Consider the following 25,249-nt stretch of genomic DNA (forward strand, 5'->3'; position numbering starts at 1 on the left):
AAGGTGCAGCAGCCGACTCCTCTTTGAACTGAGGCTAACTTGAAATCTGTTAAAACTATGGTTATAATACACCTTGTCTATGAATGTACATCTAAATTATTGCCAATGCACAGCTGGGTCAGTAACACACATGCCGTATTCTTAGTAAAGTTACCCCACTTTGAAACAAATTATAACATTATTGGAACTACAAATGTAAATAAAAACCTGCTCAATAAATCACAACCCACTATGACAAAATCTTTAGAAAAGGATCAGTCCTCCCTAGAAGCTGTTACAAAAAAAAAAATATCTAGTTGTGATCTCTCAGCACTAACCATTAACCAGTACTGGAATGTCAGTAACTGAAGCTTCAATAAATCAAACCCGAGTAATGGCAGCATTACACAATTCAGCAAAAACACACTGTACATAATGCAAGAGGCAGGACGTGCGAGCCACGGGCCCAGCTGTCGGCAACGAATACCTATATCTACCTAAGGCTAGTTCCATTAATGGCCGTAAAGCTAGAATTCTTCTGAATCAAGTTTGCACAACCGCATGGGGTAATGGTACTTTGTATAGAGACTTGGTTCCCTTTGTCAGTTATCAAATTTATCAGATTTTCCAATTTTTTTGAAAGACAAAACATGTGACTAGCAAACGCAAGAGCAGATAATGAATTTGATTAAGTCTTACAACAAGCTAAAATAAACATAATGGAGAGCTGGCTGACTATTCAAATAATCAGAATAAACATGACTAGCTTAAATCTTCCGGCTCAAAACCACCACAAAGTTTGCAGTGACTTTGGCACATATTTGGATGTAGTTATTTAACTCCCTGATCCCCTGCATAAAGTCTTACACATCAATTCATTAATAGAAATCTTACACATCACAAGAAATCTTACCACTCAAAATTAATCTTATTCGCCAATATCAATATCTTGGAGCACAAAATGCTCATTTCTAGTCTCCTGGCACAAGATTTAACCCAGACAAAACTTTGCTTCAGAGATCTTATCCAGCAAAAACAAATTCTAAAAAGTTCAAATCCTATGAGCCGCAGTTTAAGTCACACAGCACATCACACACACCAAGAGACTGCCGACTCCACCCCTAAAATACCTCAAACGTTTTCCCTCTAATTGGGCCGCTTCACGTGGCCAAATAAAAGAGTTCCCCCTTGACAAATTTATTACGAGCGTAAACCTGCGACTGCCGCAGTAATACGTGTTACTGCAGTGTCAATTACTGTACGTACATACATAGCACTTCTCAGACTATGTAACAGAACTTAACGCTATATCGAGCTTCACAGCTTAGCTCATTAACATGTAGTGGTTCAGCGTGAAAAAAACAAAGGTGCATTATTAAAAACATACAATATTCAATAAATTGAAGGTTTCAAGAAGCTTCTTAAATTTTAAACATACTGTATAAATACACTTTTTTTTTTTTTTTAGAGAAGGAAGCCTATTTTTTGTGTTTATTACTTTCACTGCCAATTTATCCCTACCAATTACGACATCAGATCTTGCTCTATCACAAACGTGAAAGTCACATCATAAAAAACTGCTTAAGTGAGAGGGAAGACCTCTAATCCATTACTGTGAACACTAGGCACACACAATTTTTACTGAAAAACCTCTCTAATCAACCTCAGAACAGAGTACCATATATAATGTTGAGAGCAATCATTCCCGACTACTGTTCCTCATGATGATGATGATGACGATTAAACAGCGTAACCGTTGACCGATACTTCGTACTGTCAATCCCGAAGCTCAAGTCCTCTCTCCCCCCCCCACACACACATACACTATGCAGCATCCCAAATCCTTCCCAATTTTCATCTCTGGCAAAATACTAAATTGTGCTGCCTCTAACGATATATTTTAGAACCTACTGAACCCCACCCTTCCCATCAACCAAATACACTATCACCCCATTGTAAATGTTTTTTAGAACCCAGCAAATGCCCCCCCACCCCCTTCCTCAAAATACGCAGTATACATCTGAAGCCGCCCCGTCTCCTCTCTCTGAACACACACAGCATCACCCCAGGACTAATGCATTATAAATCCGAGCTTTCCCCCTCCTCTCGAAAATACATACACATCCCGAGCCTCCCCATCCCCCACTTCAGATACACAACATCACCCGAGCCTCCCCATCCCCCACTTCAGATACACAACATCACCCGAGCCTCCCCATCCCCCACTTCAGATACACAACATCACCTGAGCCTCCCCATCCCCCACTTCAGATACACAACATCACCTGAGCCTCCCCATCCCCCACTTCAGATACACAACATCATCTGAGCCTCCCCATCCCCCACTTCAGATACACAACATCACCTGAGCCTCCCCATCCCCCACTTCAGATACACAACATCACCTGAGCCTCCCCATCCCCCACTTCAGATACACAACATCACCTGAGCCTCCCCATCCCCCACTTCAGATACACAACATCATCCGAGCCTCCCCATCCCCCACTTCAGATACACAACATCACCCGAGCCTCCCCATCCCCCACTTCAGATACACAACATCATCCGAGCCTCCCCATCCCCCACTTCAGATACACAACATCACCCGAGCCTCCCCATCCCCCACTTCAGATACACAACATCATCTGAGCCTCCCCATCCCCCACTTCAGATACACAACATCACCCGAGCCTCCCCATCCCCCACTTCAGATACACAACATCACCCGAGCCTCCCCATCCCCCACTTCAGATACACAACATCACCTGAGCCTCCCCATCCCCCACTTCAGATACACAACATCACCTGAGCCTCCCCATCCCCCACTTCAGATACACAACATCATCTGAGCCTCCCCATCCCCCACTTCAGATACACAACATCACCTGAGCCTCCCCATCCCCCACTTCAGATACACAACATCACCTGAGCCTCCCCATCCCCCACTTCAAATACACATCATCACCCGAGCCTCCCCATCCCCCACTTCAGATACACAACATCACCCGAGCCTCCCCATCCCCCACTTCAAATACACATCATCACCCGAGCCAGCGTATCGTAGAACGCAAGACTGGACAAATCGCACACCCTCTTCTAAACCCCACACTTGCTCACCCGACCTACTGGTCACCTCCAGGAGGGAAAATCTGAAATACCACAAAAACGAATAAAGCCGGTTCTGACGGAGAATTGAGGTCAAAATGTTTCGCCTCTAAATACAGTATACAAAATAAATGTTTTTCATACATTACAAAATCATAGTAAATAATACAGAATATCTTGCTAGGCACTAAAGCATTATTATTTAGTATAAGAATTACAGCAAGAGATAATATTTGATAACTGTTATTTGTAAGCATACTTGAGTCCCTAGTTATTGTCAACGTGTTCATCAGCACAAGAATGGCACACAAAGGTGCTTTTTATAAATGAAATTCCTAAAACATCTAAGCCATATAAGATTGAAGCTTTGGTCTCTTAAAACCGACTCCAGATATGTCTATCTGCCAAAAATGACACGCCACACACTAACTGTGTCCAGCATGGCATTATCCTGCCTCTCGTCGGTTTGATTGCACCCGATAACTGACATCACAGCACACATTACCCACCATAATATTCAAAATGGTCTCACTGCGACTCTTACTGAACCGGGGACTTCACTGCTTAATCCTTACACTGCGCAATTTGCCATGTGCAATTTCCTCCTGTGCGCTAATCGCCACATGTGATTGATCCTCAAATGGTTTTTCAAATACTTTTAATTAACAATACACACTATGATGTAAGACTTTTAAAAAACTTAGCAGTTTAAGAGTTAAATGCAGCACACGCAATGCAGCATATTTGACGACTCGACACTAACTCTGAAAATGGTAAATTAATATCTTCAGTATCCAAATACACCTCAAAGCATATCCTTTTTCATGCAGAGATAGCCAATGTTGACACACACTGACCAACTGCAATTTTTACATATAATGGGAGCGGCAAAACCCCATAACTTGGGCTTGCCACTGGTGGTTTCCTCCTATGCCCTTAAAACATCTACCGACACATTTGTTGCATAGCAAAATAAATACCTGTGTCTTGTCGTTACGTAAGAATAACATTTACCATCAGTTGTAAAAGCAACTCCCCCTCCCCTACAGTTGTTCCAGTTCTCTCATACACTGTAAGTGCCTGGGGGAACACTACCGCTGGCACGCGCACACACACACACACACACCAGTGCCTGGGGGAACACTACCGCCGGCACGCGCACACACACACACCAGTGCCTGGGGGAACACTACCGCTGGCACGCGCACACACACACACACACACCAGTGCCTGGGGGAACACTACCGCCGGCACGTGCACACACACACACCAGTGCCTGGGGGAACACTACCGCTGGCACGCGCACACACACACACCAGTGCCTGGGGGAACACTACCGCTGGCACGCGCACACACACACACCAGTGCCTGGGGGAACACTACTGCGTGCGCGCACGCACACGCACACGCACACACACACACACACACACACACACACACACACAACATTACATATAGGGTCAGGCTTACAGTGACAAATGTGAAGCTCAAAATTAAAAAAAAAAGACATATATAAAAAGTAGATGTTTAAAAATAGAGTAGTTTAAGAGTCAAGCACCAGTAGTGACACATCCATCAATTATAGTACGAGTGCTTGCAACAACAGACTCTTAGGTCAGCCACTGCATTTTAAAGCTACTTTTGCCTGCATATTTGACTAATGTATAACATTTCCTGTCATTCTTAGGTGTAAAAAAAAAAATACATGAATAGGAAAAATAAAGCACCATATCAATAACATTCATAAAAAATAAAAAATAAAAATATGCAAAGTCTCAAGCTGAGCACAACAGCCTCTGTTCTCTCCATTCTCTCAAACACCTCAGTTATCGAGACGGTCAGATTTTGCAATTGACATCACAAGTCCTGTCCGTATATGCGAATAATTAGCGCACAAATACACGAGTCCAAAAAGTCTCGATAAAGAAAACTGAAGCTCTTCAGGGGGTTTTGAGAAATGAGGCGTGTTGATGCGGTGGTCATTAACACATAACAAAATGATTCTTTGTACTGGATGGCTTGAGACCTAGCTTGTCCCCGTCACAATGCCGGCTCGCACACTTCTATACGTACCACAGTCGCATAAAACTAGCTTTTCCATATAAAGACAAATAACAAATTGAAATGACAGGCTTCTAACATGGTTGGCCTTCATCAAAATATGGTAGTCAAGTGTACTGGCAACACCATGAAAATACAAACACGACTCCTAGGCAGTATCTGAACGCTTGCGGTGAAAGACCGATAATTGACCAAGCAATACAAAACTTGTGTTTAAGGGGTAAATATAGTTCAATACGCTACATGTACATTACTCAATTTCAAATTCACTGAGAATAATTCACAATTCACTTGTATATATCCTTGTACATGGTCTCAAATATTTGTAATGTCTTCATTAAACATTTGGAATTATTTTCTGGAGCAAGAGGTTACAACATACAATATATATAACATATTCTTTGGCCACCAGTTCAAAAAGACAGGTTTCAGTACACAGTATAGTGAAAGAATGCAAAACTAACATTATCAAAGCTACTGGAGCACATTTCAGTAGGCCTCCAGCTCCAACCAGCACAATATAGCCTCCAGATATTGAATACTGCTTAAAGGAAGCCGGTCATCAGCAGCCAACATAATGAAAAAACATTTTGAACCATTATTGTGTAGCATCACTTTGCTAAGGTTTCTTCCTAAGATAAAAAAATAATAATAATAATTTGGTGAATTCTTCCTTGTGTTTCATCACTGGAAAGCTAGATGCTGTTATGTAATTTTTCATTTAAATTATGCAAATTAATTAACATTATGAATGTGAAGAATAAAAACTGTATCGTAATGCAACATATTTTTCAATACATTTGAGTGAGAAGAGCATTGGTGCGTACATGCCGTACTCTTGTTGACCTCTACTCAGGTCGCTCTATAAGGCCCACAAATACGCTATCATCCAGCTTCAACACAGCAGCGGCTCCAGCCACAAGAATAGTGCAAGGGTTTCCCCTGGCCAACACTATGCAATGACATTATAGTTATGACTGCATCATTTGACCATCTTCAACTATTATTGCTAAGTTATTCATGTAGTCCTATTACTTGAATTTTGTTTAAAAAGACTTAAAAAGAGAGAATGAGATATAAACTTAAAATACTATTACAGTACATAAAACACAAACTTCACACCCATAAATGGGGTCACAGTGTTTGTTGTTGCAAGAAATCCTAAAAGCTGAATAAATAAATAAAATCAGTGACAATTTCTTCAAAAACTATAACAATTCTACTTTAAAAACCTTCCTCTTAAGTTCACTACTGCTGAGCTTGTTGCATATTGCAATACAAGACAATAATATTAAAAAGTTATGGCGGGGGACGTGATCCAAGGAAGCCTCACGGAGGGGGGGGCGCGGGGGCAGGTGAGAGGGTGACTTGAGACTCGGCCTCACGGTGGACGTGATCCAAGGAAGCCTCACGGAGGGGGAGCACGGGGGCAGGTGAGAGGGTGACTTGAGACTCGGCCTCACGGTGGATGTGATGCAAGGCCATAATGCCAGGCCACCACACACGCTACGCTCCTCACAACGTGTCGGTGGCAAGTGTGTCGTAAAATGGCCCACTCTAGTCCTCCTATGAAAAAAAAGATACAATTAATACAGTGTGATGGCGAACATTTACACATCAGTTGCAATATTTACACTCTTACATAACACACAAAATGCACAAACCAAAGTTTTGCCATCATTTTTCTGTTACTCTTATCTCCCTTTACTATTTTTTTGTTATATATTTTATATACGTATACCCATGTACATTTGTGTTCACCATAGCTAACCACTAAGCTAGTACAGTGAACCAAACAAGAGTGGCTGCCACACACAGTGAGGCTATCTGGCTTCCCTCCCTCCCTCACCAAACTTCCTCCTCCCACAATACTACGCACAGTGCTAATTATCACCGTAATCTTGTTATTATCACAATCCTGGTTACTAAATCCTGTAAATGAATAATTGACCACAAGTTTATTTTGTAAAGTAACATATGAAGTTGTTTGAAGATTCCTAGATGGGCGACAATGCTGTGGTGCTGTGGCTAGCGCTGTGAACATCGTGAACAGCATTGATTAACTGATATTTGAACATTGTACACAGTCATTATCACACTCAGGCTCTTCTGTAATACTATCATGGATAAATAATACCAGTTACATATATATTATGACATTATTTGGCAATGCTGTAGTCACAAGCTGAACAGCAGTGTTGTGAGCTCATGCTGCATGCGTCAGCCTTGGTTGCTCACTCACTACTGAGGTTCTCACACCCGGGAATATTTCCCACAATTTTTTTTAAATGGCGTCTGTTTAAAAGAGCCCTGAGGAAGCTGATGTGAACCCCATGTAGCCGCGGGAGTTTTGAATGATACACTAAAAGTATAAGATCCAGGAGGAGCGATGTGCACCCCCCGTCGAGCGCCTGCAGACGTGTTGCGCAGTTCAGTGGTTAATACACCTCTAATCACATTTTTAATGATTTTTGAAGATGGGCACAACATTACAAGAAATATTAAGGGGCCTTGGGAAAGCCATTGAGCATAGTTAAAACCAAAGTCTATGATTCATCTTCATTTTAAAATTACCCAGTTTATGTTCACTAACATGGGTTCTTTTTCCCTTGAAAATGACATTTCAAGGCTAGAACAGGGAAAATATGCTAGTAGTAAGTAATTATCAAAAGAAGGCACCAAACTGGGAAGGCTATGTAGCATCACCAAATGTGTGGAATAATCAAAGGGCGCTAAATATCACCAAGGATGCCAATACGAGAACAGAAACGAATAAGGCGAAAGATATCAGAAGTATCCAATTCACCAAGACTTCTATTGAGGGACAAGTGACCGCGAGGGACGGTCTGAAAGCAAGACACACGCTCGTCCTGGAAGTCAGGACATTCAACAAGAATGTGCACGACTGAAAGAGGAACAATGCAATTTGGACAATAGGGAGCAGGGCGGCGCTCCATTAAGTGACCGTGAGTTAAACGTGTATGGCCAATACATAACCTAGCCAGAGCCTTTTTCCACCGCCGGTTACAGTGGTAGGAGGAAGGCCACAGGGACACACGACCCTTATGAGTACACAGTTTGTTACCAGTAACAGAAGACCAACAACCCTGCCAATGTGCAAGGATGGAGACATGAATAACTGGGTAAAAGTCAGAATATGGAATACCTTTATGGGAGATGGGACAAGTGTGGATAGCTTCCTTAGTTGCAGCATCCGCGCACTCATTTTAAGAGATGCCAACATGGCTGGGAATCCAGCAAAACTCTACCGACTTAAATTTACTGGAGATAAGAAACAGCCAATGTTTAATCTCAATGACTACTGGGTGGACCGGATTAAACAACCCCAAAGCCATGAGGGCACTACGAGAGTCAAATACCACCACAAAGGAGGATTGACAACGAGAAAGCAGATGACGAAGAGCATAGAGAATAGCATAAAGTTCTGCTGTGAAGATGCTAGCCTCCGGAGGGAGGTGACACATACAAGTACAGTATGGTCAGTAAAGAAAACAGAGTAACCCACACCGTCAGCAGACTTAGACCCATCGGTGAAGATGGAAATGGAGTGGGAGTCTGAAGAAAAGTGCTCAAGGAAAAGGCGTTTCAGGACCATAGGAGGAGTAAAAGCTTTAGTGATGCAGGTCAGGTAAGTACAAAATCTAGGAAGGGGGACCCTCCACAGGGGCAAGGAGGGGACAATACGAGGAGAAACATTGGTAAGACAGACCGAAAGAGAATCTTGTAAGCGAGACAAACGGACAGAAAGAGGAAGGTGGTGAAGAGGAACAGGAACCACAGGAGGGGTAAAAGTCAAAGCACGATAGAGGCGAGAGTGAGGATGCTGTAAGGACCATGCAAGATAGCGAAGACAGTAGCAATCACGGTGGTCCTGGAGAGAGAGGAAGCCAGTGTCGGCGTACAAGCTGAGGGTAGGAGTTGAACGAAAGGCACCAGAGCTGAGGCGCAACTCAGTATGGTGCAAAAGGATCAAGACGGCGAAGAGTAGAAGGAGAAGCAGAAGAGTATGCAGGGCAACCATAATCGAGTTTAGACAGGACAAGAGAGGAGTGTGCACCTATCTGCACCCCAAGAAGTATGGGACAAAACCTTAAGGAGGTTAAGGGCCTAAGAGCATTCAACTCGAAGGTAAGAGATATGGGGCTACCAAGACAAACGAGTGTCAAAGAATAACCCCAAAAGCTTCGCGGAATCTTTGTACACAATGGGGTGACCATAAAGCGACAAAGAGGGACGAAGAACGACCCACTTCTGAGTAAAAGTCATAGCACAAGTCTTGGTTGTAGAGAACTTGAAGCCATGATTGGTGGCCCAGGATGACACGGCATCAATTGCAAGTTGAAGTCGCTGTTGAAGGAGAAGCGAATCATCACCTTGACAGCAGAGTAAGATCGTCAACATAAAGAGTGGAGAAGATGCCAGAAGAGAGGGAGGAAAGAAGACCATCGAGGGCAACCAGAAAAAGAGTAGTACTAAGAACACTACCTTGGGGGACACCTTCATACTGCCGAAAAGAGGCAGAGAGAGTGGCACCAAGCCTGACTCTAAAGGAATGACGAGAGAGGAATCTTTGAAGGAAGAGAGGGAGATTACCACGAAGGCCAAAAGAATGAAGTTGGGACAGAATATGATATCTCCAAGTTGTGTCATAAGTCTTTTCCAGGTCAAAAAGAACAGCAACAATGGAGGTCTTCGCAGCAAACGCAGTACGAATATAGACCTCTAAGTTCACCAGGACATCAGTTGTGCTGCGGCACTTGTGGAAACCAAATTGAGAAGGAGAGAGGTGGTGATGGTGTTCCAAGAACCACATACATCAGACGAACATTTACCATACGCTCAAAAGAGTTTGCAGACACAACTCGTGAGGGCAATAGAGCGGAAGTCCATAGGAGAAGGACCGAGAGACCCTGGTTTCCGAATATGGAGTACAACGGCATCGAGCCAGTCCTCAGGGACTAACGATGACTCCCAGACCTGGTTATACAGACTCAGTAAAGACTGAGACGTGCACAGAGGCAGACGGCGAAGTATCTCATAATGAATGTCATCCGAGCCTGCTGCCGTAGATCCACAGAGGTGAGAGTGTTCATAAAGAGAGAAAGGATTGTTATAGGGAAGACAGAGATGAGTGTGGAAATCTTAAGATGAGATTCAAGAACAGGCTTACGAAGAAGGAAGAACTGAGGAAGATGAGAACCAGAGCGGACAGCCCGAGCACAGTCCACATTCCACCAGGGAAAGCACTTCTGAGTGCCTTGGGAGGTAGAGCGAGGAATAGAGTGGAGGACAGTGTCGAAGTCGGTGTCATGAAAAAGGAGATAGAGAGGAGAGGTTAGAGAGAGTAGCACGGAGGGTGAATAGGTTCCAGTCAGCTTTGGCAAACTGCCACCCAGGGAAGGAGAGGGGGCGGGTGAAAAGAGAAAAAGGAAACGAGGATGGGGAAATGATCACTGTTATGGAGGTCATCAAGAACCCGCCATGTGAAATCTAAGTAAAGGGACGACGAGCAGAGAGAAAGATCAAGACAGGAAAGGGTGCGAGTCCGAGAGTCCACATAGGTGGGCTCACCAGAATTCAGAAGAGATAGAGAAGAAGCGAGGACGAACGGTTCGAGAAGGCGGCCTCCGGTGTTTGTCAGAACATCACCCCAGAGGTTATGTTGACAGTTGAAATCACCCAAAAGGAGCACTGGCTCTGGCAAGGAGTCCAGGAGGTGCTTAAGATCAGGAAGGGAAAGCGGGACATTTGGGGGAGAGATAAATGGAACAGACTGTATACCATTTACTCACAAAAACACGGGCAGCAGAACAATGGATAGGTGACGGAAGAAGTAGGGGGACGATGGGAATATCAGAATGAATCAAGAGAGCAGCAGAGTTATGGGCCCCAGCAAGAGCTGGGGGGGGGGGGGGGGTAAAGAAAAGAATAACCACGAAAGTGACCAGGACGAGCACCAAGCATGGGTTCCTGGAGACAAACACAAAGTGGTGAAAACTGTGTAATTAGAAGTTGGAGTTCATGGAAGTTGGCATAAAATCCACAAATATTCCACTGAAAAATAGACATTATCAAAGAGAAAGGACAGTAACAGAGAACAATGAAGAAACAAAGGTAAAGAAGAACACAGTATATTAAATAAGCTCAGGATCAGGGTCAGCAAAATCAGGGTTAGGGGGCATGGGTAAACTTAGTAAGGATGGAGGGAAGGGAGCAAGAGGACAGACCAGAGGCGAAATGATGGGATCCAGAGGAGGAGGAGACAACTGAGAGGGGCAGTCAAGGACACCTGGAGGAGGGGGGGGGGAAGAAATAAAGGAGTGCACCTCAGCACGAACAGCAACTGAGAGGGAATCGGGGGCAAAAGAAACCTCCATATCTGGGACAAGGGGCCCGACCACCGAAATGGGAGGGGACGTAGTGATAGAGTCAGAGGGAGGGGGCAAGGAAGAAAGCGATGCCTTCTTACCCGCTGGGAAGGAAGAAGGAGAGGAGTCAGGCTTACGTTTCTGACTCGAAGAGACAGGCGTTCCAGTAACAACGTACCGGGCGACAGACTCAATGGTCTCAGCAGGAGAAGAGGAACTGGAGCGAACAACACGAAGATTGCTGGGAGGATGATGGATATCAGCCTGGACAGACAAGCAGCGTGGAGGGTCAAGAGACTGGGGGGAGGGTTGGGAAGAAAGTGGGGGAGATAGGAAAGAAGACATAGGAGACATGGTGGACTGAGTAGGAAGTGGTAAACTCCAGATGGAGAACCAGGAAGGAGACCTTTTGAAACAGGACGCAAAGGAATAGGGGAGGAGGTCTGGGTGTGTTCGGGTCTAAGGCCTGGAAACGGTTGTGAGACTGAGGAAGGTGGGAAGGACGAGGAGAGGTAAAACACAACACGCGAGCGTAGGATACACCCGTGAAAGGGCCAAGACGACGAACTTGGCATCTTGCTTCAGGAAAAGACAGACGATTACGGTGTTTCAAGTTGAGGACGGCTTCCTCAAGTTTGTAGTGTATACACGAGCGTGAGAATGTAGGGTGGGCCTCACCGCAATTGAGGCAGCGAGCCTGGGGAGAAGTGCGCTCGGATTTAGAATGACTATTGTCCCCACACATGGGGCACAGATACACAGTACTGGTGCATTTGAGGACACCGTGCCCGAACTTCCAACACTTATTGCAAAGTCTAGGAGAGGGAATGTACTCCTGAACGGAGCATCTGGCGCCAGCAAGAATAATAGAGGGCGGAAGGGCCTCTACTATCAAAGGTGATTTTTACAACTCGAAGGGGCTGACGGCGACGACCACGAGGGGGTCGAGTAAACGTGTCCACCTGGAGGACAGAATGGCCTTGGGCTTCAAGGATATGTTTAATATCCTCATGGCAGTTTTTGAGGTCCCCCTAACACCAGTTGCAACATGGTGTGGGAGGAGAACAGTGCCAACACAGGCATTTAATCGAGCGTTTTTGGAGACCCGAACAGGGGTCTTCCCAATGCAGGACAAAGCGGTTAAGCAAGTAGCTGCATCCTGAGAAGGAGCAGCGATGACACGCGTACCATAACTGGTGGGGTTAAAAGTAACAGAGGCATCTACTGAATCAACAAGGTGTTTATGGAGGGAGAAATCGTCAGGAGGAGTAGAATCCAGATGGTGGAGATCAAAGTATTTAGCCCATGTAGCGGGACCAAACAAGGCATTGTAAGGATTAGTATGGGAAGGGATCGTGCGAGTGCGGCCGTGGTGGGGACGGCATTGAGTGAGAGGGGGTAAAAGACGCAGTAGTCACAATGAGAGATGGAGCCGTGCCAGGGGATGAAGTGGTCACCACTGGGGTCTGGGAACTCGACCCTATCTCAGAAGAGGGAGGGGAACTGAGGGAAGTAGTCAGGAGGGTCAAAGGAGGAGCAAGGTCGGGGCCCAATACAGCGGGGGCTACAGAGCCTGGTCTTCCAACACAGCCCAACTCAGGGCTTGGTCGCCCGCCCCACGAGCCTGAGAAGATACAAGAGGAACATTATCTGATATAAAAACGAGGACAGACTTTCATTCACGAATGTGGCCCCCACACCCACCATGGAGCCACAATTAGAGGCAGGACACCCAACAAGAAACATGTTGCCGATCTTGCCGGGGCCCCCCAGGGGTGCGTCGTGAGTATACGCGTAACGTGGTGGAGGTGGGGTTCCTTGATTGTTTCGCTTTTCCCTCTGGAAAGCGTGCGTCGGACATGTATATGAGTGGGATTGGGTGGTTATAAATAGGAGCTGCCTCGTATGGGCCAATAAGCCTTCTGCAGTTACCTTTATTCTTATGTTCTTATCTCTTTACAGGTTCTCTTGGTTGTTGTCCTTCATATGACAGCTTGAAATGAAAATTTTGCCCAGTAAAATCAGCCCACAGAGAATTGGAAACATTTAGGGTATGACTGGTAACACTCTTTTAATTAACATGGCTCCAAACACGTTTCCGACGATTTTTGTAGATGGATTCAACATTACAAGAAACAATTGAAGCCTTGGAAAAGCCATTGAGGATATTTAAAACCCAGTTCTATCGTCTGTTTTCATTTTGGCTTGGCAAGGTTTTCATTCACTCGGGTATGGCCCGGCTACCTTTTGAAAGCGAGTTTTGAGGCTGGAGATGTGAGAAATAATGTAGATGTGGTTCATTTTTTTGCAGACATGTTTATCTGATAGTTGTCTATTATATTATAGGTTGAAATGAAAATTTTGCTTAGTGAAATTAGCCCACATGGCATGAGAAATGCACCCTGGAGGCATCACCAGTTGCAACAAATCCCTCACTGCAACAAATTGGTGTTGGTCCCATATGTTTACTGACAGGTGAACAGAGGCATTGGGCAAAAGTAAATATAAACAACCATTTCTGTCCCGCATAGGAATCGAACCCGATTGAGTCAAGAATAACAAATTCGAGTACACCACGAGTCTGCTGAATGCTGAAAGAGAGCATAATATACTAACCCATTCCGTTGAGTCGACCCCTTCCATCCGGTCCTGTTCCAGTGTTTTGGAGACCTCGTTCATCTGCTGACTCATTGACTCCTCCAGCTGTAAGGCAACTTCCATATTATCAACAATAACAACAACAGCAAATACCTTGTCTTTCAATACTGTATGAATAAGCCAAAGTCAATTTTAGTTCAAGAGTATTTTAGGCCAACTGACTGCGACTTAGATACTAAGTCAAAGTTGTCAACACACCGTAACCTCCGGTATCAGGATTGTTAACGAGGCTTTTTCCCACACCAATTACTATACCTTAACTGACACTATTGTATACTGATTTGTATACAATAGTATATGATAGATTTGTTCTATTGTATACTGCATCATTAACAAACACTTTGTGTAACACATATCATAAAAGTCTTAACAAAATTATATTTACCTTGTAAAAAAATATTGCCATACAATATTTCATTAATATCTTAATCTTATTTTGTGGCATCATTAAATCTTATTTTAACTTTACTGCTGAATATTAGAATATTAGCATCATTAAATTAATTAGAAACTAAATTGATAAAATCAGAATACAATTACAGCACTGAAGAAGCATACAAACAATCATCAGAAACTGTTGAAATAGCCAACAATTGCAACTACATTATGAGAAAAAATCACCCTAAAAATTATACCGAGTTTAGACGAAGAGCTCCTTCGTGAGCATGTCACTTTGTTGCTGCCTTAGGCAACTTCCTTAGGTCCCCCTCCCCGAGGATACTCAAGACTCCAGGCAGGACCGGTCAGACCGTCTCAGTCACAATACGCCAGGAATCCTTTGAACGCACCCCACTGTTGCAGGGTACACACAGCTTGAGACATACTGGGGAATTCTCAATTGAGCCCTTAATTAACCTTAGAAGGTACATTCATCTACACTCAAGTAACCTCCTCTAGGCAATACTTGGCTTTCAAGGTGATTGCCATGTATTACTTGTTCTGTTAACTACCAACTTTTAGCCGACTGTCTGGTAACTTCCAACTTTTAGCCGACTGTCTGGTAACTACCAACTTTTAGCCGACTGTCTGGTAACTTCCAACTTTTAGCCGACTGTCTTGTGCCTACTCATGCCCACACATGTCCACGTGGAGTCTCAACCTTCCTGTGTATATGGTATCGTCTTCCGATTAAGATGGCAACTAATTAGGGCAACTAACCCAAGTGGCCCCTTAAGTAAATCAGGTAAATATCTTCCTTTCCGAGTCTGCACTGCATGCAGAAAATCAGTCACTGTGGGTTAATGAACTCTTGCAGACTTTCCACCAATCTTCATAGGTGGAGTTTCTAGGCCAGATCTACCACCATTTGTATCAGGGCCAGATAAATAGAAATCCATTTTACCGACGTAGGGATACGTGTTCTCCTGACACGGTCAGTTGAGGTGTGTCGTCTTATGCCCCCATGCCATTGCCTCATACAAGATAACTGTGGCAGGTCACTCCTTCTGGAGCATGGTCTAAACATATTATCTCCACCCTTAATTAATTTGGGATGTGATTTTCTTCTACCACCATCCTCCTCATGTTCCTTTGGAATCCATCTGGTTGACCTGTGCTGACATTCAGTCTTTGGGGTTTTAGAAGACGAAGTGCACGTTTACCACATTATCTCCTTGACTGTTATGGTCAGTGTCTGGTACTGGGGTCTCTCTCCTCCTGCTACCCCATACATCCTGACACTCGGCCGTGGTCAGTGTCTGGTACTGGGGTGTCTCCTCCTGCTACCCCATACACCCTGATGCTCGGCCGTGGTCAGTGTCTGGTACTGGGGTGTCTCTCCTGCTACCCCATACATCCTGACACTCGGCTGTGGTCAGTGTCTGGTACTGGGGTCTCTCTCCTCATGCTACCCTATACACCCTGATGCTCAGCCGTGGTCAGTGTCTGGTACTGGGGTGTCCCTCCTCCTGCTACCCTATACACCCTGACGCTCAGCCGTGGTCAGTGTCTGGAACTGGGGTGTCCCTCCTCCTGCTACCCCATACACCCTGACGCTCGGCCGTGGTCAGTGTCTGGTACTGGGGTGTCTCCCCTCCTGCTACCCCATACATCCTGATGCTCAGCCGTGGTCAGTGTGTGGTACTGGGGTGTCTCTCCTCCTGCTACCCCATACACCCTGATGCTCGGCCGTGGTCAGTGTCTGGTACTGGGGTGTCTCTCCTCCTGCTACCCCATACATCCTGATGCTCGGCCGTGGTCAGTGTCTGGTACTGGGGTGTCTCTCCTCCTGCTACCCCATACATCCTGACGCTCAGCCATGGTCAGTGTCTGGTACTGGGGTGTCTCTCCTCCTGCTACCCCATACATCCTGATGCTCGGTCGTGGTCAGTGTCTGGTACTGGGGTGTCTCTCCTCCTGCTACCCCATACACCCTGACGCTCGGCCGTGGTCAGTGTCTGGTACTGGGGTGTCTCTCCTCCTGCTACCCCATACATCCTGATGCTCGGCCGTGGTCAGTGTCTGGTACTGGGGTCTCTCTCCTCCTGCTACCCCATACGTCCTGACGCTCAGCCGTGGTCAGTGTCTGGTACTGGGGTGCCTCCTCCTGCTACCCCATACACCCTGACGCTCGGCCGTGGTCAGTGTCTGGTACTGGGGTGTCTCTCCTCCTGCTACCCCATACATCCTGATGCTCGGCCATGGTCAGTGTCTGGTACTGGGGTCTCTCTCCTCCTGCTACCCCATACGTCCTGACGCTCAGCCGTGGTCAGTGTCTGGTACTGGGGTGTCTCCTCCTCCTGCTACCCCATACATCCTGATGCTCGGCCGTGGTCAGTGTCTGGTACTGGGGTCTCTCTCCTCCTGCTACCCCATACGTCCTGACGCTCAGCCGTGGTCAGTGTCTGGTACTGGGGTGTCTCCTCCTACTACCCCATACACCCTGACGCTCGGCCGTGGTCAGTGTCTGGTACTGGGGTGTCTCTCCTGCTACCCCATACATCCTGATGCTCGGTCGTGGTCAGTGTCTGGTACTGGGGTGTCTCTCCTGCTACCCCATACATCCCGATGCTCGGTCGTGGTCAGTGTCTGGTACTGGGGTGTCTCTCCTGCTACCCCATACATCCTGATGCTCGGTCGTGGTCAGTGTCTGGTACTGGGGTGTCTCTCCTGCTACCCCATACATCCTGATGCTCAGCCCAAGAGCCTCAAACCTTCCAAGCTGTGGTTTACTTCTTTCTTTCCAGTTCCTTCATAATTCTTTGTGACAAGAGGTTACTCTTTTAATTTTAAATATATTTTAATTTATTTCTGTTGTGATTTTTGCCTAAGGCAGTAACTTTGTGGTTTAGGCTCAGCTATAAGGCTTGTTGAAAAAGCTCTTCTCCTGACCAACCCTGTAATTCTAAGTAATTACCTAAGTGTAGCTAAGTGGGAGCCGGTCGGCCGAGCGGACAGCACGCTGGACTTGTGATCCTGTGGTCCTGGGTTCGATCCCAGGCGCCGGCGAGAAACAATGGGCAGAGTTTCTTTCACCCTATGCCCCTGTTACCTAGCAGTAAAATAGGTACCTGGGTGTTAGTCAGCTGTCACGGGCTGCTTCCTGGGGGGTGGAGGCCTGGTCGAGGACCGGGCCGCGGGGACACTAAAGCCCCGAAATCATCTCAAGATAACCTCAAGATAGCTACAGGATGAGAGGTATGCTTGTGGTGTCCCGTCTTCCCAGCACTCTTTGTCATATGACTCTCTCAAACAACTGGCAGTTTAGGCCTCAACCACCTTACTATCACTATGCAAAAGTGAACTTTTCTAATGTTTTTTCACCATCTTCGATTCCTGAGTTTGAATCTATGTCTTACCGTTCTTGAAGTTGCTGTTTTCAAAAAGTTTTCTTACTCAATTTAGTCAATTCCTGTTACTATTTTGTATTATATTTTGTTACTATATCACCTCTTTTTCTTCCACCTTCTAACTTTGGGATATTTAACGCCACTAAGTACTCGCAGATCTTATTTTCCAGTTTTGGGAGCCATTTAGTTGCATGACTTTGCACCTTTTCCCATTTATTGCTGTGCTTCTTGAGATACGGTGACATTCTAGGGGTGCCTTAGGACGAACGTGCTGTGCTTCTTGAGATACGGTGACATTCTAGGGGTGCCTTAGGACGAACGTGCTGTGCTTCTTGAGATACGGTGACATTCTAGGGGTGCCTTAGGACGAACGTGCAGTTGGAACACCCGGTGCCATTTGTTTACACATCCAGTGCTGCTACCAGATGGCAAGTACAGGTAGAGACCAGAAAATCAACAATCCAATTGGTAGTTAGTAGCAGCAACTGAGCAATACGTGGTAGTTTGAACTCTTTAAGACCTGCTTGGTGGAGATATTTTAATCAAGGTGAATGTACCTTCTGACACCATCCAGGAGCTGGAAAGTGAATTGTCCAGCCTCTCTCTCTCTTTCTCTCTCTCTCTTTTTCTCTATCTCTCTTTTTCTCTCTCTCTCTCTTTTTCTCTCTCTCTCTCTTTTTCTCTCTCTCTCTCTTTTTCTCTCTCTCTCTCTTTTTCTCTCTCTCTCTCTTTTTCTCTCTCTCTTTCTCTCTTTCTCTCTTTCTCTCTCTCTCTCTCTCTCTCTCTCTCTCTCTCTCTCTCTCTCTCTCTCTCTCTCTCTCTCTCTCTCTCTCTCTCTCTCTCTCTCTCTCTCTCTCTCTCTCTCTCTCTCTCCCTCCCCACATCTGTCCCATCCCCATCCTGTCGGTGACGAGACAGTCACGCTGACCCACGCTAAAGTCTCAAGTGTTCCCGGAAAGTGTGACATTGCCATATGACTATCATTAATATTGAAATTAGATTTATCATTATCAATATTATTATTATAAGGAAATTACAACCAAAAATACATTTCATATTTTGTTACCAGTAAGGATGAGAGAATACAGTCATATTGAAGTTTAGTGTAAGGAACATTCTCACGACCAATAAGTAATTTACCATAGTTCCAGCCGGTGTTAATTACCTAGCAATAAAGCTAAGAAGCACATCCAACATCTTAGATGTCTGCTAGACACCTCCAACAGTGTAGATGTCTGCTAGACACCTCCAACAGTGTAGATGTCTGCTAGACACCTCCAACAGTGTAGATGTCTGCTAGACACCTCCAACAGTGTAGATGTCTGCTAGACACACCCAACAGTGTAGATGTCTGCTAGACACACCCAACAGTGTAGATGTCTGCTAGACACACCCAACAGTGTAGATGTCTGCTAGACACACCCAACAGTGTAGATGTCTGCTAGACACACCCAACAGTGTAGATGTCTGCTAGACACACCCAACAGTGTAGATGTCTGCTAGACACACCCAACAGTGTAGATGTCTGCTAGACACATCCAACAGTGTAGACGTCTGCTAGACACCTCCAACAGTGTAGACGTCTGCTAGACACCTCCAACAGTGTAGATGTCTGCTAGACACCAACAATGTAGATGTCTGCTAGACACCTCCAACAGTGTAGATGTCTGCTAGACACATCCAACAGTGTAGATGTCTGCCAGACACACCCAACAGTGTAGATGTCTGCTAGACACACCCAACAGTGTAGATGTCTGCTAGACACCTCCAACAGTGTAGATGTCTGCTAGACACCTCCAACAGTGTAGATGTCTGCTAGACACATCCAACAGTGTAGATGTCTGCTAGACACATCCAACAGTGTAGATGTCTGCTAGGTACACCCTAAACACATCACACATGACACTGTACACTACACACAAGCAAACATTTCATCTATCGTGTCTCAAGTGTTCCAAGCAGGGAATAAAAGAAGGCAGTGTCAAAGTGTGAACATGAGTAAATAAGACAAACATCTTTCTCAGCAGAGCCTATCCACAAGACAGGATCGTCAATTGTCAGTTTAACGAGACTGGCCTGGCACAGGTGCCACAGGTGCCATGTGGGATGCTTCAGGTGTCTCTAAAGGGCTGGCTCTCTGCTAGTTCTGGGGTGATACGGGAGAACATTCAACCCCAGTACAGAATGAACCTGTAAAGGGTTCACTCATAAAAACTCTCAAGTTACATCGCTATCGATTGGCTCAGCAGCAGCGTCCAACAGCCTGCTTGACCAGTCCAGCAACCAAGAAGCCTGGTCGATAACCGGGCCGCGAAGACGCTAAGCCCTGAAATCATCTCAAGGTAACCTCAAGGTAAGGTAAGGTAAGGTATCATGTAATTACCAGCAACCACCACCAGGTGGAAGCACCATATTCACAAGAGAATGTTGTTATCCAAGGGTGTCCCGCTCTCTCACGCTAACTACAGGAGAGCACTAGCATCTTTTCCCAGGAAGCAATCAGCTGTTATAGCTCAGACACAACTGAATGATTTAAAGTTTCCAACACATACTAAAATATTTTTTCTGATGAAATAATTTTACGTTCAAATGTTAACCGTACAATTGGAAATTTAGAATGCAATATTTACATTTTTCTCTAAGGTGGTTCAGTTGTGTTAGGTGTGTTTTCGTTTTGCATGAAGGCATTATTTGTTGGTTCTGCCAAGTTACTTTTTAATGTTGACTTTTTGTAAACCCTCAATGACACAACAGCTGGTTAATGACACAACAGCTGGTCAATGACACAACAGCTGGTCAATGACACAACAGCTGGTCAATGACACAACAGCTGGTCAATGACACAACAGCTGGTCAATGACAACAGCTGGTCAATGACACCACAGCTGGTCAATGACACCACAGCTGGTCAATGACACCACAGCTGGTCAATGACACAACAGTTCACAACCATTGTCACAACAACTGGTCAATGACACCACAGCTGGTCAATGACACCACAGCTGGTCAGTGACACCACAGCTGGTCAATGACACCACAGCTGACAACCATTGTCACAACAACTGGTCAATGACACCACAGCTGGTCAATGACACCACAGCTGGTCAATGACACCACAGCTGACAACCATTGTCACAACAACTGGTCAATGACACCACAGCTGGTCAATGACACAACAGTTCACAACCATTGTCACAACAACTGGTCAATGACACCACAGCTGGTCAATGACACCACAGCTGGTCAATGACACAACAGTTCACAACCATTGCCACCACAGCTGGTCAATGACACCACAGCTGACAACCATTGCCAACATTCACACACCAACAGATACCTCAGACAACTCTTACCAAATGTCTGCAGCACACACCACACACTAGTAAATATGGAAAATTACTTATTGAATGGTCAGAATTAACAAAGCATTAAAACTGCACCAATAAAAAAAAAGCATTGAATGTAATGAAACGCCTCATTGTGGTCGAGCCCCGGCAGCTCCCTGTGTCTTCATACTAAAAGGCCACATCAGTCGGGAAGTTCTGTTTGGACTGTCGGGGACCACCGCTAGAATCTGGCCCTTGCCCCACAGGGGCAGGGAGTGAGTGACGATTCACCAACCCAGTGGGAAAACCCTCCAGAAAGTCAGTGAAGCTTAACAGACAATTGGAGAGTTCACAGAAAACGAAGCCTTGAAACGACCAAACAACTCCATAAATGATTTTGCACAGAACAAGGGATTCACTCAAATGAGCTCAAAACTTGTTAATTTGCCCTCAGCCACTCCCTATCTCAGTTCTGACTTTGGTAAACAGCCTACTGATGAACCTGGAAAGGAGGGAGGGCAAATTAGGAAGCTATCAGAGCTCTAGTAGAAAGAGGAATTTCATTACAATAAATGCTGATGGCTTCCTGCATTTAATCACAAAGAACGTCAACAGGTCTTACCCGAGAGGAGAGGTGGCAGGCACTAGGACAAAGAACCCAAACCAGGAGACATTGTCTAAAGCCACATAAATCTGATTGGGAACATTAATACTGGGGTGCCTGAGCCCTGTTAGAATGCCAAAGCCCCCGAGCCCGAATATCAGCCCAGGACAATGGAGTATCTGGCATAGTCCGTTATGGATCAGACTGTGCAAATTGTTCCGAGACCATGACCAATGCCATGTATGTGCAGACATCATAGGCCTGTAGGTAGACCACAGGCTGGCTAGACTTTGAGATAATAGGGACGACCTGAGAAAAGCAAGCCTTGGAACAGGGTCAACCAACAAAGCATCCACCAAGACAGAACTGGTGCCCCTCTCCCCTCTTCCAGGTAGCTGAGAAGAGCTGCCAATGGGGGGAGCAGCCGAGCGATCATACTCTCATAGAGGAGGGATAAGAAAACACAAAAACTTCTTCCCTTGAAGCAAAAGACCCTTTGTGAGGGAATCATGGTCCAAGGAGGATTGAAGGGCACCCATGGGCACTCCTTGGTTTCCCCTCAGCCCTGACGCTGGATGGCAACACCAAGGATCTACAACCCGAACTAAATCTTGCTCTGATTCCCCAAACCCTCAGATACTTTGGAGCCAGAACCAGGGGAGGAGGGATGGGGGGGGGGGAGGACCAGAAACAGGGTAAACCACACCTACAGGGAAAGGAACAGAAGGTGCAGAAGGTGGTGGTCACCAATGCCTCCAATTCTGTGGCCCTAAACACCCAAGGGGGTCAATGCTTCCTCCAGGGCATCCAGATGATCGATAAGCTGTGAATGTCTAACTTCAGAAAACTTAGCTCGCAATGTGGCAGCTGCCTGAAAAGCTGTTTAGCCTGGAACCAAATCAGTACAGGCAGAAACCCAGCGAGACCCTCACAGGACCCAGGCTCACAGGTCTCGCCAATCATGCAGGAAACATAGCAAGAGGCAGAAATAATGATCATCGTCAGGTAGCATAGATGTTCAACAGCTTTCAAGCCTGCATGGGCTCAATGGACCATGCCGGAGAACCCCCACAAGGGGATTACTAGGGCCTGAAGGTAGCAAGGTAGCTAGGAAAGAAGAAACCCCCCCCCTCCAGGCACCAGGGCCACATGCTGGAAGAACAGTCACTAAATGCTACCAAAACAACCAGGTTATGAATGTTGACTGTGGAGTATTTTTGAGATATATACAAGAGTTGTTACATTCTTGTACAGCCACTAGTACGAGTAGCGTTTCGGGCAGGTCCCTGGAATACAATCACCGTCGCGAAGAATCGTTGTTACAACCAAGTACACATTTTACTGTTGAGTTAAACAGAGGCTACAGTTAAGGATTTGCGCCCAGTAAATCCTCCCCGGCCAGGATACGAACCCATGACAAAGCGCTCGCGGAATGCCTGGCGAGTGTCTTACCACTACACCACGGAGACTGTGAATTGTGTATAAATAAGCAAGATAACCCCAGTGTACCTCAGCACAACCAAACGAATGTCTCCAGCCAAGAACCCAAGCACAGGAGTCAAAGATCCTGGAATAGCCCAACTGTTAATGCAAGGGCAGCACTTGCATTAATAGCTGGTCACTCAAACTAGTTTTGAGCTACTTTGAGTGAATTTCTTGCTCAGCGTGAATTGTTTGTGGATTTGTTTGATTGTTTCGAGGCTTTGTTTTCTAAGAACCCTCCTGTTGTCTGTAAAGCTTCACTGACCTTCTGAATGCTTTTCCGGCGGGGAGGTTAACTCGCTCCCTCCGCCTCTGTGAGAAAGACCAGGGGCCAGATTCACGAAGCAGTTATGCAAGCACTTACGAACCTGGGGCCAGATTCACGAAGCAATTATGCAAGCACTTATGAACCTGGAGCCAGATTCACGAAGCAGTTATGCAAGCACTTACGAACCTGGGGCCAGATTCACGAAGCAGTTATGCAAGCACTTATGAACCTGGGGCCAGAGTCACGAAGTAGTTATGAACCTGGAGCCAGATTCATGAAGCGTTATACAAACACTTACAACCTGTACATCTTTTCTTAATCTTTGGCAGCTTTGCTTACACCTATTAAACAGTTAATGAGCTACTAAGCACCAGGAGGCTGTTTATAACAATAACAACAGTTGATTGGGACGTTTTCATGCTTGTAAAGTGTTTAATAAATGTAACCAAAACCGTCAAAGATTGAGGAAAGATATACAGGTTCATAAGTACTTGTGTAACTGCTTCATGAATCTGGTCCCTGGTTCTGGATCCAATCCCTGGTTGACCAAACAGGGCTTCCAAACCGACGTGACCCATTAGCATGGAGCAATCTCGGCAAAATAGCTTTGGGAAGCCACTGGGGCTTCAAGAAATGAAAAATAAAACAGCCTCCGAACAAACTTGGCAGACGTACCCGGCTCTGAGTCTCCAGGACTTCCTCGGGGACATTAAGATTCTGTGGAAATATAACAAGCTGGGAGAGGGATACATGCATGAGCCAGTCTTTTAGGTCCAAATGGCGACTAAACTAGGTCCAAGTGGCGACCGAACTAGGTCTAAGTGGCGACTGAACTAGGTCCAAGTGGCGACTGAACTAGGTCCAAGTGGCGACTGAACTAGGTCCAAGTGGCGACTGAACTAGGTCCAAGTGGCGACTGAACTAGGTCCAAGTGGCGACTGAACTAGGTCCAAGTGGCGACTGAACTAGGTCCAAGTGGCGACTGAACTAGGTCCAAGTGGCAACTGAACTAGGTCCAAGTGGCGACTGAACTAGGTCCAAGTGGTGACTGAACTAGGTCCAAGTGGCGACTGAACTAGGTCCAAGTGGCGACCGAACTAGGTCCAAGTGTGACCAACCTAGATCCCAGCGGCAACCAATCTAGGTCCAAGTGGCGGCCAAACTAGGTCCAAGTGGCAACTGAACTAAGTCCAAGTGGCGACCGAACTAGGTCCACGTGTGACCAATCTAGGTCCAAGTGGCAGCCAAACTTGAGCACCAGCTACACCAGCAATCACTCAAGTCTGGTGTTGTAAGGATTATATTGGCAATGTTACCAGAGTTCTGGGGCTGACTTCAGACAAAATGCAAACTCGCTGCCGAGGACTTGTCTTTAAGCCATTACCTGCGGCTTGCAGAGAGGTTCTCAACATTTATTTTATTTATTTATATATACAAAAGTTCCTACATTCTTGTACAGCCACTAGCACGCATAGCGTTTCAGGCAACATCATACAAGATAGCATGGTGCATAGCCAAATTATGTTTAACAGGAATACACTGAAAATAGGACAGTTAAGTTTGCAGGTTGACTCGAGACCAACACTAGA

General features: G+C 45.8%; 1 protein-coding gene across 6 annotated transcripts in view; it reads right to left on the reverse strand.

The window, feature by feature from the left end:
* Positions 1–3,727: 3,727 nt before the first annotated feature.
* The window catches only part of pod1 (coronin pod1), a 95,931-nt gene continuing 74,409 nt past the window's right edge, over positions 3,728–25,249 (reverse strand). For 4 of the 6 annotated variants that reach the window (XM_045752261.2, XM_069338143.1, XM_069338128.1 and 1 more), the window contains 3 exons: positions 24,336–24,377; positions 14,151–14,237; positions 3,728–6,711 (listed from right to left, as the gene is read on the reverse strand). In XM_045752261.2, the coding sequence (XP_045608217.1) occupies positions 6,703–6,711; positions 14,151–14,237; positions 24,336–24,377 (138 nt within the window). In that variant the 3' untranslated portion in view covers positions 3,728–6,702. The remainder of the gene's footprint in view (positions 6,712–14,150; positions 14,238–24,335; positions 24,378–25,249) is intronic. The other 2 variants (XM_069338153.1, XM_069338135.1) reach the window with 2 other exon arrangements.

Source organism: Procambarus clarkii, chromosome 5 (assembly GCF_040958095.1).
Source record: "Procambarus clarkii isolate CNS0578487 chromosome 5, FALCON_Pclarkii_2.0, whole genome shotgun sequence".
Taxonomy (NCBI): domain Eukaryota; kingdom Metazoa; phylum Arthropoda; class Malacostraca; order Decapoda; family Cambaridae; genus Procambarus; species Procambarus clarkii.